This window comes from Nomia melanderi, chromosome 10 (assembly GCF_051020985.1).
Source record: "Nomia melanderi isolate GNS246 chromosome 10, iyNomMela1, whole genome shotgun sequence".
Lineage (NCBI taxonomy): Eukaryota > Metazoa > Arthropoda > Insecta > Hymenoptera > Halictidae > Nomia > Nomia melanderi.
Window position 1 is genome coordinate 14,428,816 of NC_135008.1, and position 19,700 is coordinate 14,448,515.

The 19,700-nt window shown below is 38.0% G+C and overlaps 1 protein-coding gene across 6 annotated transcripts; it reads right to left on the minus strand.

Moving 5' to 3' along the window:
- Positions 1–903: 903 nt before the first annotated feature.
- LOC116428776 (uncharacterized) lies at positions 904–19,183 on the minus strand. 6 transcript variants are annotated; one of them, XM_031980862.2, is made up of 5 exons: positions 10,144–10,966; positions 9,846–10,064; positions 8,548–8,767; positions 3,789–5,041; positions 904–3,101 (listed from the first exon to the last, which is right to left on the minus strand). In XM_031980862.2, the coding sequence occupies exons 4-5, from the start codon at positions 5,017–5,019 to the stop codon at positions 2,938–2,940; spliced, it is 1,395 nt and encodes a 464-aa protein (XP_031836722.2). In that variant the 5' UTR covers positions 5,020–5,041; positions 8,548–8,767; positions 9,846–10,064; positions 10,144–10,966; the 3' UTR covers positions 904–2,937. The 6 variants fall into 6 exon arrangements, with proteins under 6 accessions (XP_031836722.2, XP_031836723.2, XP_031836720.2 ...); XM_031980863.2 differs by lacking the exon at positions 9,846–10,064 and having other exon boundaries at positions 10,096–10,966; XM_031980860.2 differs by lacking the exon at positions 8,548–8,767 and having other exon boundaries at positions 10,144–10,962.
- Between the last annotated feature and the right edge of the window lie 517 nt (positions 19,184–19,700).

Below are 19,700 nucleotides of genomic sequence, written 5' to 3' on the forward strand. Positions count from 1 at the left end.
TATCTCTTGTCGTCCTACTCTGCGCGTGTACATTCGAGGACTTCCCCTAATTGTACGCTGCCACTGCCGCCGCTCGTCAAAGAGAGTAACGTTATCCCGATCGACGGGCGACCCGTCAACGGAAGTTTATTAATGTCAAATAACGTCGTCGGATCGACGCTGGAACCGTGACCGTTACGTCGGGCTGAATGTGACGGCTCCTTTCGCCGTGTGTGTCGTGCCCCTTCGAGGACGCCCTCGATTATAACGAGCCTGCCGCATTCAGAAAGGTGAGCGGGAGGAGCCGCTCTCGCCGTTCCTCTGTTTCTCACCCTCTCCAGAGTTCGAGTGCACCCTTTCCTCGCACCGCGAACGCATATTTCGAGGCCCAGCGCAGGGAGCATGAAAAATATTTGTCACCGAGCCCATGCTTCGCGACGAACGGATTTCATCGAGGGCGTCCCCCTCCGAAGACACCCCTTGCCTCTTGACATCCGTTTTTCGTACGGCACTTCTTTATCTGTTTGTCGTAAACGCTGCGCGATATCGGTGAACGATGTTTGCTCGAGTTTAGCAAACTGTTAATGTTACCTTGAATCTTAAAACAAGTTTAGATTAGATAAGAAGGAATTCGTAATTCTGAATTTAGTATTCAGAATTTAATGAGATTTTAAGCTTGATTTGATAAACTCTTCTGTTTTTGGGAAATAGCGTTTTTCGTATAACAATTATGTGACATTTTATCGGATATATTGATTAGAATAAAGGAAGATCGTTTGATTCCTTGTTCCTAAAAATAGCAGTAAATTTTTGTAATAATTTCCTGCAGAACTTATTACTGTTCTTTTTTTTTTATTTCGTAGTAGATTAATTTGTGCATCTTTCTTCATTTATTGTAGAAGGAACATAAAATGAAATGACGTGTTTGAGTTGCATTATTTTTATTACGTTTAATATACACGTCGAATACTTTCTATCAGTACATATAGATACAGTAGAACGTTACTATATTTACAGAGTATATCACATAAAGTCGAATTCGGAGCGGAGCTTCCCGTTGCTCCCCGAGGATCTCTAAGATCCCCCGTCTCCTCGCTAAAAGGTGACTCTTCGAATCGAGACTCGAATTCAACAATAGGAAAAGTCTTTTGAAAGAACGACAGTAAGTTAGAATGGAATCAAACATATCGGTATCTCGAATGTGCGATACTTGAAATGGTGATATCAAAAGGTTGCGTGTGTCACGCGCGCGCGCGCGCGCGTGTGTGTGTGTGTATGTCGGTGCCATTAAACGTTACTTAAACTCTTTTTTAGATTGAAGTAAGTTGGTGGAGAATCACAGACAAAGTTTCGTGGATAAACCTTTCGTCGGCGGCATTTCATTGACATCAATTATAATCCGTTTATGAACGCAACATTAATCTGAAATTGTTCATAATAAAGGGACAACAAACAACGAACACTGCGTTTTAACTGTCGAACTTTCGAATGCACTTAACGTTTCATCAATTTTTTACACATTTATTCAAACTGTAAAGTCGTTTCGAAATGTATTAGCATGAAATATTTTTTACTGAAACTTCAGCATAGACAAATATTGAATTTAAGAACATAATGAAATAATGAAAAAAAGATGCCAACATAATTTTCATTTCAACAAAGCGTACTTGTGCATTTATAGATATTTGTGAATTATTTCAATGATATAACGATTCTTATGTTTCGTCGACAATTATTTACAAATAAAAGATGGGTATCATTCAACTTTTACGCGGATATATTCTGTACTGTAATTAAACGCGCACTACCCTATAAGTCTACAAAACCCACAGTTTCTCGGTTAATCTCCGTTTAATTTTCATTTTAACTTTGATAGAATTAAAATCGATTGTGATTATACCGCTTCGTTTAAAATTAGCGTCGATGAAGTACCGCCGGCGAAAATTATCGCCGGTAAAAGTGTTTACTACTGATTTCAATGTAATCCGGTTAGGGAAATCGTGTGTTCGTTTAGTATGTGAAACGCAACACCGATAATAGTTTCGATCTTAAAAAGGTGTACCGAACGGAAGGAGGGAAGAAGAACGAATCTTCGAATTAAGATGGAGATACGCGAGCAAAAAATTTGTAACATTCTTCTTGATAGCGGAAGTATTTAGACTTCTGTTTTATTTTATTTTATTGCTATCACAAGTGAATTGAACTTGTTGCAAGTATTCTCAGAGTACGCATGTCATGAGAGTCACTAACAGAAAAAAAATGTCGAAAATTACTAATGTATCTGTACCTTATGTAAACGCATCTAAGATTGCTAGTGGTAACTCAATTCAGTTGTGATACTAATAGAATAAAATATAATAAAATAAAACAAAGTAGAGTAAAATAGAATAAATAGAACAAAATAAAATAGGATAGAATAAAATAAAATAGAATAAAATAGAGTAAAATAGAGTAAAATAGAGTAAAATAGAGTAAAATAGAGTAAAATAGAGTAAAATAGAATAAAATAGAGTAAAATAGAGTAAAATAGAGTAAAATAGAATAAAATAGAATAAAATAGAATAAAATAAAATAAAATAGAGTAAAATAGAGTAAAATAGAATAAAATAGAATAAAATAGAATAAAATATAGTAAAATAGAGTAAAATAGAATAAAATAGAATAAAATAGAATAAAATAGAATAGAAACACTTCTACAAGTCGCTATCGGAAAGAAATGTCCCAAATGACTTGCTAGTGCATCTGCACCTTTAGATCGAAAGTTCTTTTTCACTTCGCTATAATCACTCGTCGATGTCGTATATTGTAAAGGGGAATGGTGGATCGGTTCGTTTCTGACGACCGGTCGATAAAGTTCAGAGCTTCCTATATTACCATGAATGACGGTGGCCGAGCGAAGCCGGAGCTACATCTATTTATACAGGCGAGAACGGAAGTGAGTCGTTCGATTTTCACGAGTTATTCGGTTACTTGCGAAGTCTGCTCGTTCGATGGTTCTCCCTTTGGCTCTTTCACGTAGTCAACGACCAGCTCGAGGCCGATCAGAGCCCGCAGATCCTTCCTCCCTTCCTCTTGGTTCGACGACGAGGTGCCAGGCGTTTCCGCTTTCGGGAATCTATCGTCTAATGAATTTTGAACTGATTAATAACTCCTTTTCTATTCAAGAATTAAGCTATTCTCGAATGACTCTTCACACAGGACACTCAATGGTGATCTTTCGTTGTCACTAACTTGTGACTGTTCGTGCTGTTTTATATTTTTCATACGTTCATCAATTATACAGTTTTCATTTCATCTGTTAAAAACAGAATGGAACAGAAGGTTCACTGGAATTCATTTGAATCTTTATTTCACGTTTTATGTATTTAATATGTATAATTATGTATCTAAAAACAAGAATGCTGATTGTATTATGTTTTGTACAACGATATAAATGCATCGCGATTTGGTATTTCAGTTAGTAGTTTTGCACATTGAGGGTCATATGCGAAAGTCCTAAAAATTTCATCTATATTCAGCTGATCCAATGCAACATAATTCAAGCTAACGCTATCTCCTGCATCATCACGTACTCTTGTCGTGAAAGCAATTTATATTCCTCTTAAATATTCCTTATATTCCTAATAAATTAGTTCCCAATAATCATCTTTAAATAAGATCCAAACCATTCTGTATTTTCCCTCTTCCAATATACATATTACCCATCGAAAAAAACGTGTCACGAGCACCAACTTCACAAGAAACCACTATCAGCGCGAAGCATGCATAGAAACTAGAGCTTGCTCATCAAACGAACCCCCGACACTCACTACTATCAATATCCTTCGGGCTGTCTTCGCTCTCCTCGATCGAAGTCTCGCCTCTGGACACTTTCTGCGCCTGGCCGATATTCCTGTACGTCCTGGTCAAGTGTCGAAGAATGTAATTAGTGCCGTGTGAGTTCTCCTCGCCACTCCTGGACGTGCTCGCCTCGTCCCTCGTCAGATTTAACGGTCTATTGCTGCTGTACTCCTTCGACTGCGGCACGCTGAACGCGGAACAGTGCTTCCCCTTGAACGGCAGCTGCCTCTCGCTCAGTTTCCGGTCCCAGATGTGACCGGACACGCGGAGATCAATGAAAAAATGCAACGGATCTATGCCGGGATAAGACTGTGGCATCGGGTACGGCGGGTACCAAAGCGGATTAGGCAGGAATTCCGGGTTCGTCACATTCCCCGGTAGACCGAATCCTTTAACCCCTTGAAGCATATCGCAGCCCCTTCCAGGTAGCCCAGGCAGAAAGCTCCTGGAGAAGTCTAGCTTTTTCTGATCAGGTAACAGAGGCAGCTCTTGACTACCTATCGCGCTTTTCGTACGCTCCTCGTAAGGACTTCTGTCGTTGTAATTGCAGTTCTTGCGATCTATCGAATGGGTCTCTTCCGGTTTAACCTTCTGCAGTTCGCTGGAGAATATGCTCTCCGGTGGTTGTGTCTGCTCGAAATGGCGCGGCCGTTCGTCGAAGTAGTTTTTGCTCTGTTTACTGAAGTCCGACCTGTTCTCGTCTACGGGCTTCAATATGTCACCGCCGAAGCTCGGCTTCTGCTCGAACGCTGCCATCTTGTTTTCGGGATCGTACGTGTCGGTCGGCTTGCCCCTGTTCTCCAGCCGGGTATCCGGCTGCTGTGGCTGTTGCGTGTGAAAATACTTCTCCGGCTGTTGTTGCTGCTGCTGCTGCTGCTGCTGCTGGTGATGATGGTGGTGATGATGGTGATGATGGTGCTGCCTCTCCTTCGTGGTCAGCTCCAGAGGACGGTCCCGCGCCTCACGCCACGATCTTTTTCGACGTCTCGGCGCGCTGCTCGTGCCTGTCCCTGCTGATGTCGCTTCCGCTTTAGCTTGCACGAACGAGCGCAGCATCTCACTGAAGAAGAAGCTGTGCGGTGTCAGTGGCATGTTGTACAGGTAAGGAGGCGTCGCTGCCAGCAGACGGGAGACCAGGTCGCCGCCGGACAACGAGGCTGGTGTCTTCAAAGTCGATGGATCGCCTGTGGTGGTGGTCATCTTGGTGTTTCGTGGATATTAGCTGGAGACATTGGAAAGTTTTGAATGTTGAGTGTTATGGAATGTTCTTGAATAATTTGAATAGTTTGTACTGCACTTGGTAATCTTCTGTTCAATGTTGTTTTATAAATTTTGAGTTATCTTCAATGTTAAGCACAGTAATCTATATAATTTTGTAGCAAGATAGCAAAATGTAACTTGCTTCGTTGAATGAAGACTAAATTTAATAGCAATTGATTATTCGTTGGAATGTCTTGTAGAGAAAACTTTAACCTCAGTTAAAGTTAAAATCTATTTTCTATTATTGCCGAAATATTTCGAAATTAACAGTAACAGTTTCGATTTGAAAGTGTATAGTTAATTAAGTAATTCAATTAATTATTGTCTACTATGCGAAGATATTGTTATACGGAACGAAGAAAAAACGAAATTGAAGACTTTCACTTGAGATTACATAGGTATACGTAATTCTTAAGAACCGTAGACCGACGAACAGTTTTAAACAGCAAATTATAGGCTAGTACACGATGAGACGGTGGGAAGCGATAGAAGGTTTACCACGGTCAATAATTTTGATAGTACACCCTGTCCGTCTGCCGCAAATAATCGAGAGTGCAAAACACGGAACAGGTATGTACAAATCGGCGGAGCGGAAGCGAGCTACTATTGTCTTCTAAAATTAATTGAATATCCGCCGCTGTTAAGTCTAAGACGAAGGAAGCCGGAACCGGCACCGCCTATGGCGCTGGAGGGAAGCTGGAGTAAAACCAGCCTTGCATCGCGTCATCCATTAAGGATTACTAATTTCTGTCAAGTGCACGTTCGGTTTCGCTCCGGGTGTCTTCCGAGGAATCCTCGAGGAATCCCTGTGAAATCGTTAATGAGAATCCACGCTCGTAGGTATTTCAATTAAACTTCGCGCCGCGGTTGTATGAACAATCGCAGCGAGGACAAATAGTAATTAGAGGGAACGTCCCCGACGATCCGACAGCACACCGTGATTAATGAAGTTATAATATCTTCGAATCATCACGGATTCCATTATTCCATGCTCACGTCGATACAAACAAACTAAAACCGCCTGTTCGGGGCGTTTGTGCGAAGCTTACAAGAGAGCATCAGTAACTCGAACATCGCGATTTTCTTTCAACTTTACAGGTATGAGGAAATTTGGTGGAAAATATCTAGCAATCTTTTTTTGGTCTTTAGATCCTTCAGAATGATGGCACTCCTTGCATGTAGATAGGCATTACACTATTTGTCGTTACCGAAGCTCCCTTGTTAGTTATAGTTCATAATACATTGTAATGATGAAATGGAAAGCTAGCAACGAACAAATTAAAAGCACACAAGTTTTTTGTTTATTTAACACTAGGTTTACGATCGTTTATTGAATAGTTTATTCTGTTGTTCCTTAAAAAATGGATATTCGTTCACTTAGATCTTAGTAATTAGGGGTTGGTAGATAGATGATTAGGGTACATAGTGCAACTGCATGTATGAAAATAGACGTAAACGTTCAGCAAATAATGTTTATAAAATTCAATATGTGTCAAATTGGCGCGTTCCGTGAACCTAGTGTTAAGTTTGATGAAATAAAATTGATGTCGTTGGTAACTGTTAGACGTAATACCAGATAACCCTCGGATTGTATCCGATTGTACTCGATTGTAATAATGTCACGAAGGGAAAAAAGAAATTCTTATCTGGTCCACGAAAAAAGTCTTGATTTGAAAAAAGTGAAAAAATTGCTTAAAATTAAATTAATTTGAAATTAGTTAACACTAAAACTACTGAACGGGTTAAATTAACCCAGAAGTATTTAAGTACTGAAGGCGTTTTTACTAAAGATTTTGAATTAAATTTGTGTATTTATATAGATATGAGACTAGGAGACTATTCAAATCTCAAAAAGCGTGTTTCAATTTTTACAAAAAATTGGAGACATGTCATTCCAATTGCTCGGTAGTTTTAGTGTTAAATTTAAGAAAGAAAGAAAGAAACACTATTTATTTCGAAGGTATTCACGCAGACTTCTGTTCCAGCTATCTTCTTCAAAGAAGAACGCTTGGAATAAGAGCTCAGGTGTTCGGGTAAATAGGAGGACGCGTTGATACATGTAACGAATGCTCCGGGACGGGAGAAAGTTTTTCCTGGAAACCGGATTTTCGTCTCGGGAAAGTCTCGGGAAAGATCTCCTCGCCATAGAAAGACTGAAGAGAGTAACAGGGCGTGGAAATCAGAATGGTGGTCCGTATCCGCGTCCGCGGGCCGAGGAGGGATTGGGTATTGTTTCGGTCCATTGTTTCCCAAACAAACGGCGTCCACGTTGTTTCGTCAGGAGATATTATGTTCAGCCAGACAGGCAGGACGAACAGGAAATGGACTGCTGTCAGTTTTACTCTTCGTGATAAATACTGGCTCGTCGTCCGTGCTCGAGTTGCGTCCTGCCCATAATTCTGACGGTCTGTGTCGCGTCGCTGGCATCGACCACTGAAAATCCTCGAACTTCTTTCACACTTGACCACGTGAACGCTTCATTAGCTTTATGAACTAGTTGATCTTATTTGCTGTACGATTTTCGATCGTGTGTGAAGTAATAGTTATAGTCAACAAGGGAAGAGCTCGAACAACGAACTATATTTTAATCAATTAAAGGCCGAATCGTCCGAATCATTCGGGACCTCGAAAAAAGAATGAATTAAAAGATATTCATCGCTATCTCAGCTACTCGAGGAGCACATATCGATATCGCTCGATTTAAATGAAACATATGTCATTTTCCGTCTACGACTCGCCAAATTCAAATTACATTTCATTTTTCTGTCTATGAAACGAAAGATTAGAATTCGAAAAATTGTACTATATGATTTGAACAAAGATTTGTCGAACACTGTAGAACGAGAAATTTTGATGATACCTTCAAACACGGTTTCTTCTCGTTGCCTATCTCTTTAAATGAAATTCTATGTACGTGTATATTAAATCAATGTTGTGAAATTTAGGGAAATACATGTCAAACATTCTAATAGTTTGCCTCTGAAATTGAATTTCAATATAAATTCTCTGAATATGAATTCACTTGGCAGTCATCTTTATATTTTCAGCTTGAATCTGTTCAATTTCTATTTCACTATGTGTAAATCGAATCACCGAGAATGTACATTTTCCCGGACATTCTGATATTCTATTGGGATGATGTAAAAGTTTCGACGTTCTTAGGTTTTAGATTTAGTTTACTCACTCAACTGTTTGCTGGCTAAACCAAAACTATGTAAAAACGGTGGAAGAAGTGTCCTTTATACACATTATAATAGTTTGAAAACAGATATTGTTCGTTTCGAAGAACAAAATTTTGTTCACCACGTACAACAAACATCAAAATTTTATCGTCCAAACTCAATAAAACTATCGTATAATCCAATGTTGATACGAATACGTCTGACACGTCTAATATTCTGCGGACTTTTTAATCGCCGTCGTAACGAGAAGAGGACATAAAAGGCTAGAAAGGCACCAGATACCTACATGGATCTTTCTGAGAAATCCCCAGGGACGTGGAACGACTTTTTCTCCCCCGCGATAGCTCAGTCGCGAGACAATAGCGACACGTTTCCATTGCTTACAGCGCGCACTCCTTTCCAAACAGGAAATTTTAAAGTCTGCCGCGCCGTAAAATTCAGCCGATGCATTATTTTAGTCCAATCTCGAGTCACAAGTTTCCAGATAAAGTTCTTAAACCCTTCTCCTATAACATCGACTCAGACTTGTGACGAAATTTTCAATCGAATTTGACAAAAATAAAGATTATTTATTTATTTCTCATGTAAATGAAATATTACTTGTCTATTATCAATTTTTAACCCCTTTCCCTATGATTTCTTTCTCAGCTCCGATCGATACGGCTACGTTGTCGTTAATAATTTATTGGAAAAAGAGAAAAATTCTAAGCATATGTTATGCCTATATTTCCTTTTAAGTATAATAGTTGATTATAGAGGAATAATATTTACTTTGAATTCGAATAAACTGAGTAATGCATATATTTATTGAATCATGTTGAACATCTTCACCACGAGTCTCACTCGTTGTTGTAAGGTAAAGGGTTAACACGTTGAATGTCGCACGATTTTAAGGTGCAAAATATGCGAAATGAAAGAAATGCAATATTAAATTATTTAATTGAGTTACGTTGTTATTATCGCAAGTGTGTCTTGCTGAATGTTAACGCATTATGCAAAGTTATTTACAATACGGGAATATGTTTTAATAATCATCGTTTAATTGAGGGAATTACAGTAATTCGATTTGGCCGGGGGTCACCGTTGACCCCGATGGCATTCAACGTGTTAACTTTTAAAGTAAACGTAAATACAGAATAAGCATCAGATCCTTTTCTGTTTCTACTAAACTATTAACGATAAAGTAGTTTTATCACAGTTGTGAAAGAAATTACAGGAGAAGGGATTAACAGACTGTTCATGGAAGATGTTAATTGGTGTCTAACTCTCAAACGTTACTCACGGGAGTCACACTGGTATCCTCCAGTTCGTAAAAAAGTGACATAAATCAGAAACATAGACAACAATTAATAAAATAAATTATCAAGACTATTTCACTACTAAATTCTCAAACATTCAAGACCAACGATCCATCATATGATATTTTCTCAAAATCTTACGGGTATTCACGTGTAAGTTTCCAGATAATAATTAAGAAAACGATCAAATTAGAAGAATGAAATTTACAATAAGGTATAATGTAATTTTGTCTTGAAGTGTCTGAAAAATATTTTCTCTATTTGTACATTTTTCAGTTTCACTTACTATTGTAATATCACAAACGTTGTCAACTGCTGAGGATACCTTCGATTTAATATGTCTTAAACGTGTAAACACTAACCGTACCGCGAACCGGTCTTTTCCAAATTTAAAATTCGACTAAAACCCCGTGTTTTCTTTTGTTTATCTAACTTCACATAAATTCTTATATTGTCCAATTAATCAGTTTTTCAATTTTTGTCCTTACTTCAGTTTCTGTTTCCACTAAAAAAAATGTATCATCTAACTTGTTTACCTTTCTTTTGTAGCCAGTTACTTGACTGGTTACGATAAGAATAAATACATAAATATTTGGTCGTCCCATAAGTTCCTGCCGTTTGTTATTCTACTTCATAAAATGATATTTTATTAAGCCGTTAACTGCGTTTGACGAGTATACACGTCATCTTGAAGCATGAAATGATACTAATTCTTGCTAGATGAATTAAAATATACCCTATGTGTATTCGTCCTGCGTTTGACGAGTGTATAGTTCACTTTTTATTTTATTGCGTGCAAGACGAGAGATTTTTTTAATTAATTTCCACAGTCAACAGGTTAAATATACAATTCTTATAACTTCACGACCTGTCGCTCTGGAATGCCTTCTACTGACTGAGCTGAAGAATAAAAGTTTAGTCATCCAAGACTTTGTATCCCTCTGCGATTACAAAACGTAACGCGGGAAATATAAACACAACTTATGGAATGACCTAATACAAAATTCCGGTTCTGTGAAATGGTTACATTCTTTTAAACATTTGTCAACGACACGTTAAGCTTTCAGAGACCTGATCGTCGGATCGGCGACTGTATCTTCTCCGTGTTTTCTCGCGATTCCTCCCCTTCGGAACGGTGAAAAATGTGCGGCCAGGAAACGGACGATGAAACTGAAATCTACATTCTGCCCACGTAGCTCGCGGAAACATCTTCTCCGGCCCTCTACCGTATTTAAATCGCATTACCCCGCGTAAAATAATTCAGCGTCGCGCGGCCGAGAGTACGTCAATTATGCAAAAACTGAGAATTTCCATTGCGTCGTCGGTTCCTTTATTCTATTACCAGGGACGATAAAGAAGCCTCAGCGAGAAAGTCCGTCCGAGCATTTACTTCGGATTCACCGCGACGAAACAATTTATTCGCCAGCGTAGCACCCTCCTAAAAGTCAACGGTAACACATTTTCACCGGCCGCCCCTATAATATTCCATTTAAGTGTCTTTTTAAAATTGTAATAAACACTTTTGGCGCCTCTGGATCCTGTTTCCCTCTACATCTCCGTTTTAACCCCTGGAATGGTAACTTATCCCTTATCATTGATACCACCAAACTACATATATATAAATACATGCCCATATAATTCTAGTTTGTTGTTAACTTGTTGTGTTCTTTGTGAAATAGTGGGGAAACAATAATGACATACGAAAAATGTTCGTTTAATTTCAATCATTAATAATAAAACTACCAGACGGGTCAAAATTACCCATTCCTGATTTCTACATTTTGCAATTATTAACCCTTTACGCTCCTATGTAGAGCGTGACTCGACATCAGTTTTATTCACAAGTGTGATTCTTTTCCAAGATATTTTTAAAATAGATTATATTATTATGTTATTTTCAATATTATTATTAAAAAGAATCGTTTACACTGTCCTCTACAAACTAACTATTTTTTTAAATGCATTTCAAATAGAATATCGTAATAATATAGAGTTATTGAGGAAAAAATGCAAAAGAAATTCGGAGTGTAAAGAGTTAAAAGGATAACAGATGTTTCTCTGAGAAATTATTAAAGAAATTGATTTGGCAATACACGAACTGAATTATAAATCAAGTAAAGTTTCAATAGATGCACTCCTGGAGTTTCTATAGAGGATTGTCAAAAGTCAATTTCACTGCTGGATAGTTTTAGTGTTAATTGCCGAGGTGAGTTCCATACCTCAAACTTTCTTCCTTGTCCAATAAAATTTTGATAAATTTGTATAGCCAAACATTTAGGTTAAATTATTGTGCACGTTAAAATACAGTATAATTTTATCTTTATCAAATATAATAATTTTATTGCTTGAGGAATCCATAGAGTTTTTAAAATTTCAGCTGGTAGTTTAAGATTAATAAGAATGTGAACGAATCAGTTTTATCTGTCTATGTGAACTACAATGTTAAAAAAACAACGTGAACTCCGAAATATGACAATATTTTTTTTACTGTATCTGAATGGAAAGCAATCTCCAAATGAAATTTTTGAAAAAGGAGAGAAGTTTGGAAAATCTCGTTTCATTTAGAGTGACATTGATTGAATTTTCCAGATTTATAAGTAATTATGCACAGTAAGCCGTAGATATACGCAATTACCGAACTGATCGCCGAACTGCGGATTTTACGCGATTATAATATACAGATGATTGTATAAAACTAAACAGACCAAAAACTTGAATAAAGGTTAGTAAGCTGTCAATATTATTTTGAACCCGATACATTAACACTGTGAACGAATTTCCGTTTAATTCCACTTAACACCCACAATTGCCTCAATATTCTCGGTCTATTGATTGCACCCATATACCCCGAAGCATATAATTTTTAATAAAACGTTTAAATCAATAATTACATAAACATTCGTTATAAATTCAATTTTCAACTCAATTTAACTAAGTAACAATTAAACTATGTATTATACAGTGCCAGAAAAATATGAATGATGGTAGAAAGAAACTTATTGTATCCCATGAAACCACTTTAATTCGTCATGACTTGAAGTAATCTTAATGCATGTGGTTGTAATATATACAACGAAGTATGCAAAGAGAACTGATAACATTATGATAAGTTAACTTAAGATCGTTCGAATAAATACCCAAAAAATTAATGTCATCGTTCGTTATGTCTTTTAATAATATCAGCTCAAATTAATCAGAATTATTAAAATCACAAGAACACTTTCGTGAGAAATTATTCAATAAATTCATATACTTGTACAGATAAAATAATAAAGTTCGAAATCTCAAAATTAAAATCTTTCTTGCACTTTTTTTGAGACCATAAATAAGGCACCTCAACTGTTTGAAAGCTCTAGTGTTAACACTCATCAAATTATTCACACAATATTTTAAATCCATTGTTCACTTAATCTTCTTACGTCTCACAGAATTAACGAAATTCGGGTTTTCCGATATCTCACTGAGAAAAATTAATTCTTCTATTTATACAAAAAGTCACATTACCTAAATTCGAGTGATTGAAATGTTAACCCGTGATCTGTAACCTCTTGCACTGAAAATTAATTCGAGGTTTCGGCAAAATCCTGCACGAAGAATTTAATGTAATTTTCAATTTCATTTCACTTATTTTGCATAGATATGTAGACTAATTTTATTTATTAACACATTGATTGCCGCTAAAATTTCGAATGTTTTACATAGTAATACTTACTCCTTAACAACAAAGGAAAATAGTATTGAAAATAATTATTAATGTCTTGATATCACAGTAGTTATGTTACACCATTATCTAGACACTTACGTTACTGAATATTTTTATTATAATCTATCTTTTTATTGTAACTGTTCAGCAATTTGGAAACTCCGGTTATTAGTGATCACCGTGGCAGTCAACGTGTTAATAACTTTATATAGTGATTTCACAACAATCTAGTATGTGTAATGCAACAAGACCAGCGATATATGTAAGATATAATTAGCAATTTTAGAACAAAAACATCTCGACGTACGTGGTACGTCTTTCCAGTGTAAGAGGTTAAGGGTTAACTCGTTCGCGACCATGTACCCTATTCCGTATATATGACCCAACGATTCGTGTAGAGAGTCACATATATGTGACGTTGTTGATTAACGTTGTTATAATGATATTAACATATATTTGGAATATAGTATTTATTATGTTCTAAATATACAAAAATTACACGAATAACATATTACGTGGAACAATCACTGGAAAAGCACGGTCTTCGAACGTGTAAAAACTACGTTTACAGAACGAATCAATTTCACTCGTATTGAATTGTACAAACATTATTTGATGAGTGTTTCGTTCAATTTTGATTGGTGCAGTCACGCATCCTAATTGTCTACTTTTAAATCTTTAATTTCCAAGATCTAAATGAATGACTATTAACTTTCCTAAGAACGATAGAGCAAACCGTACAGTAAATGCAATGAAATCAAATAGTGAAGTGTATACTCGTGTAACGCAAGCTAAACGCACTTATAATGTATTCTAACGAAGGCTAAAGCAAAACGAAGAAGACTTATATCGTATCTAAAAAAATAAATAATTCATCGTCGAAAGAATTAGTATCATTTTGATTTCAAGATGACGTGTATACTCGTCGAACGCAGTTAATTGGTTAAGAAAGAAACTGGAGGACCAAAGTAAACGCGTGAAAAAGGGGGTGAGGACTCGGAATTTGTAACAAAAGTAAAAATTACAAGCTTTGCTGGCAGATGCCGAAGACGCGGAACAAAGTTCTGGAGGTGGAGAAACCTTGCCGAAAAAAGGGGGTGGAAGGAAGGTGTGGATGAAACAAAAAGCGGAAGATCGGAGGAAGCGAGAAAGAGCGACGAAGAGCGGGGGAGGGAGTGGGAGCGAACAGAAATGAGAGGAACAGCAATGCAAATATTCGCGGCGACAGAGATTGAAACAATCCGCCAATTAGAATCGTCGACGTGAACGGGATTATGCAGATTCGCAGTGGGTGCGCGGACGGACCAGGAACGGAACGGAACGGACTGGCAGCTGCCGCGACGCTCGCTTAATTCAATCCACCGAGTTGTCTTATGAATCGTAAACCGGCCCTACCCCGCCCCCGTGAAACTGAAACTGCGTCGGAGACGACGAGGTTCCTCCTCAACGACGTGGTCGTCGAGCGACGGACCGATTCCTCTTCGAACACGATGATAATGTATAGTTTGTCCATGTGCCACTTCACGATGTAAATTTTTTTTGCAAAAAGTCAAGGTCACTTTAATTTTACCTTTCTTCACCGTGGAATTTAATTTGAAAAATCTTCGATAATGCGCGCCATGAAATCGGAGAATGAAGTGTATACTCGTCAAACGTAGGACAAATGCATCTATAATATATTCTAACGAAAAACCAAAGCAAAACGAAGAAGAATTATATGTTTATCTGAAAAATAAATAATTGATCGTTGAAAGAATTAGTATCATTTTGATTTCAAGATGACGTGTATACTCATCGAACGCACTTAACTGGTTAAATAAAGTTCTAAATACATTGTTTTGTAAATAGTCAAAGTCGAAGTGACCTCGACTTTTTACAAAAAGATTTGCATCGCCACTTTTATTTTTTAAATATTAAAACGCAATTTTGATTTTATATTGTTACAGCCGAGTTAATACCGATTTTTTCCGGGTTTTTGGGTCAGATACCTCACTGTGCGATGCCTAGACTGAGTACTGCGAATCTAATTGATTAATTTTCATTTTTTTCACCTGATCGTACACGTATCGTTTATACGCGATTTGAATTTAGTGATACCAGATAAAATTTACTTTTGTTTTCCGAAATGTTATTATTATTATTATTTTATTAAGCTGTACGAAGTAAAGATATAGTTATATCAATGTTTCTTTCCATTCTTTCGTTTTCTTTTGTGCTGGCAGATTATATTTACGTGATTTTCATTCGTGTAAAACGGATCTACATAAAACCAATGAAAACTATAAATAATAATTATGAAGGAAAAACATAAACCGTAACTTTGTTACGTGGCCAACGATGGTTAACGGTTTTGAATTACTTGAAAACAGTTACAGTACATGAAACGATTGACGTCGAATAACAATGTTCAATAGCTCAAGTAACTAGATAATAATGCAATGTAAGAATCGTGACATTACATTATTAATAGATAATTGCTTCTATTTATCTTGGCTGCGAAAGAATTATTCCCTCAGATCTTGCAGAATTGATTTCATTAACCAATGCTTTATTATATTATCAAAAAACATAAGATTTTTTAGTTCATATTCTGCATACATTATGCTATTAAATGCTTTGTTATCAAGCTTTTCTCTCGGAAAGCTGTACAAGACATTTTCATATAAATTGTGAAATCTATAATATGTATAAATAATTAACGTATTAACAACAAATGAAACAACTGTAACAAGAAACTTATCGATTAACGATAGGTATTATGTTTTTACCGATGTAGGCAAGCTTTCGCAGAAATAAAAGCGCAATTAACCCAGAACCGAAGAACCGTAATAAACCAGAGATAATCAATTGTGTAGTCGCGGATGATTGATCACTATGTCAGTACAATGGCCACCGTTGACCCCCATAGCATTCGACATATTAATTCGAACGATAATACCCATTATTCCTTACGATTATATTCCATTTTCCCGATAACTCTCCTATGCTCGTTATATGCAAGACCCTGGTTCGCAATTAAAAAATCAGAAACAGAAAAATTGGTAACAAGATCGATAAACGGTGAACTGGAAGGAGAGGAGGATTTCAGCAGAGCGAAAAGCGAATTAATTCGCGATCCAGGTGTATATTCAGCTCGTTCGTCTTTACGCCCGCGCCGGCATACGTCCTCATTTTCCCTTCAAGTAACGACGATCCCTTTACTGTCCACATAAACATTTTTATTGCGGGGGTGGCATCCTCCCAGCACAAAACGATCTCGCTTTACATAGACAGAGAAAGATAGAGATAGATAGAGAGAGAGAGAAAGAAAAAAATGTCAGTCTCGCAGTGGCGGAACCCGGATTTTTTTACGGTTGAACTCTCCGCGTAATTCGAACGGTCCTCTTTTGCGGACGTAAAAGAGTGCAGCGAACGAAAAATGCGAAACAAGCCGCGTTGCGATACACAAGCTTCCGTTAGTACTTAAGGGAACCATGTGGCAACATTATGCGATAGTTTGAGGAGGAGCCCAGTGATTTTAATGCCCACGCGAGCGCAGAAATTGCAACGCTTCCGACAGACGCGACGGATCCCGCGCGAAAGATTTCACAGACTGTTACAGACCCAAGTTCGACTTTGCGACACGATGGATATTTGAAACGTATTGAGATGTATTTATTATCTTACGAGCGAAGTTTAAGGAAAGTAATGTTTTATGATTAATTATTGTTAATATGTATTTTTAAGATGGCAAGTTCTAAGTTAAGTCTGCGTTAGGAATGAGTCTGGTTATTTTAAGATGACAAGGTGAAATGATTTTGACAATGTTGAACGATTAGAGACTGAGATATTCGTAAATAAGGATTTTACTATATTTTAAAAGATCTTGAAAGATATCGAAAGGTATCGATATTTATAAATCAAGTGGTTTTTTAATAATACCTCTGCATGGATTAAACATGAAAAAGCGGTAATGCACGTTTGGATTATAATGTAGTCGATGCATCTAGAGATTGTTTTACTTGTGATTTGAGTAATTATTTTATTGATAACTGGCTACCCGTAATATATCCCGTAGTTACTGTAATGCTTCCAGAAATTCATTTATTCAGTATTTGCGGATTGAATTCGAACGCTTAGTAATATACAATCAATCTCTGAATTTCTGAACCATCAGTGACCACAATTTTATTAAATACTTAATTTGATTAATGAAACATTTGAAGACACAAGCAAAAACATTTGAAGATGATATTTGAATTTCCATTACTATCGAGTCACTCTAAATCACAAATTTTTCACTGGAAAATAATAACAGATTTTTAATCGTAAAATTTATTAGTCTAAAAACGTTATACTGATTTATTAACCTATGTATTGTAACCGCAGTTCGCATTCTCTTAACAATAATCTCAACCGAGGTAATTGATGTTTCAACTGTTATTTCAACGACGTTTGATTTTTGCTATTCGGAGCTCCAAATTATTGCATATTTTTAATAAAAGCAACGAAAACTAAAAGAAGACGTATTAAAGTAATATGAATTGACATAAAATTGAGTGTAACAAAAACATTATCCATCCTTAAACGTAATACTTCGGCAATTAAAAATAGCGTCGAGGAAAATTCATCAATTAATATTAACGAAGTTAATCGTCGAACTAAGCACTACGTAATATTTATTGCGATTAAAGTATTTGTAAACATTACATCCGGGCTGATGTTTTGCCATTTCAATGAAACCGAGCCGAAACGACCCGGTAATCAGTATTGTCGCGTGGCGAAAACACGCGGTACAAAGGACCGTGCAGGACCAATCTACGATTGCATGATGAATTATTACCGGGACACGCGATACTCGCCGCATACTCGCGTTTCCCGCTAATTTTGGATTGGTTCTCTCTGTCCAACCCCCATTCTTTCTATTTACTTTGCCACTGAACTTTGATGTTTCTCCGTAATTACTACGAGCGCGTATCAGTTTTGTTCGTTTACACATTTTCATATTCAAACGTACGCGATCCGATATTAAATTAATATCCTTCGTCAAAATTTCTATCAACCCTCACTCCATTCGATCAACAAGGTCCCTACAGAAATTAGTCATGCATCAAAACTCACGAAAATATATGCAAAATAATCAGTAAGCATCTTCCGACGTCCACGTTCTACCTCCATCTCAATATATTCAATTTCAAACGAATCAATTACTTAATCGACAACCGATCGAACTTCAAAAGCCCTTTCAACAACTTCAAACTTCACCAAACATCGCAACTTCGAAATTTCCTCACTCCTCCTGGCCCTCATGTCCCACCCCAAACCACAAAACGATACACGTCCACGTGTGCATCCCTAGTAAAGTCTCCTGCAACTGAACAGAACCAGCTCCTAACTACCAACCAATACAAACAAGGCAATTCTAATTGACACGATCTCACCTAAATCTCCACAAGCCCAAATAAACGAAACCAAAAAAAAGAACACCAATGAACTTCCAACTGCAAATCCCAACTTTCCAAGAAGATCACACAGAGAACCTCGCCAGAGAACTTTCAAAGATACCGTAACCCGAAAACAAACGTTTCTACCCTTAGCAAACATCATCACCGACGGAACAATCAATCACAAGCAACGAAAATGAAAGAAAGATTTATGAATCCGCTACTCACCTGTGTCGACAGGTAGCCACGGGTTCCCGCGGTCCTCTCCTTGGCGGGCGATCGAGGGGGCAGCGATTCACAGATCCTGAGCAGGCGACGCCGGGCAGCCGTCGCGTGCTGCTCGTGCCAGCAAATGAGATAATAATCGGAGGACTCAGTCACTCGTCGTCGGGCACAGTGGTAGGCACAGAGCGGTGGCAGGGTGGTTGTTCGGCGGCGGTGCCGGGAAGTGGGGGTTGTATTCCATCCCTGGCGACCGTCGGCGACGGGAGCGCGAGGTGCACGCGGAACGGAGACGGGCAGCGCGACGCGGGCTAGGGGTTACCCGCGCGAGCGAGCGAGACGGCTGGAATCACAGTGAAAGGGGGGACCCAGCATGGGTAGGAGGAGGGCTGGAGGCAGAGGGTGGTGGTTTTTGAGATGATCCGGCCAATCTGCGCATCATTTCCCCGATGCACCCCGCGTCGCGGCAAACCGGCGCGGATTCCGCGCCACCGCAAGCACCGTGGAAGCCCTGTTGAATGCCACATTTTGAGGCAGCGGATGGAAAGAAAGGGACAGCTAGAGACCGAACCGGGGCGGGAGGAGGAAAAAGAACAGGGGACGGAGAGGAACGAGGGCGACACTAGAAAAGGGGGAGAAAGGGAGAAAGAGAGAGCATACCGAGGGAGAGAGGACTAGAACCGGTACCCCTGCCACCCGGGGGATGAAAAAAAGTGGAAAACAGATATAGGCAAAAGAGAATCTTTCTCTTCCTCCTCCGCTCCTCCTGCGCCCTCTTCCTCGTGCTCCACCA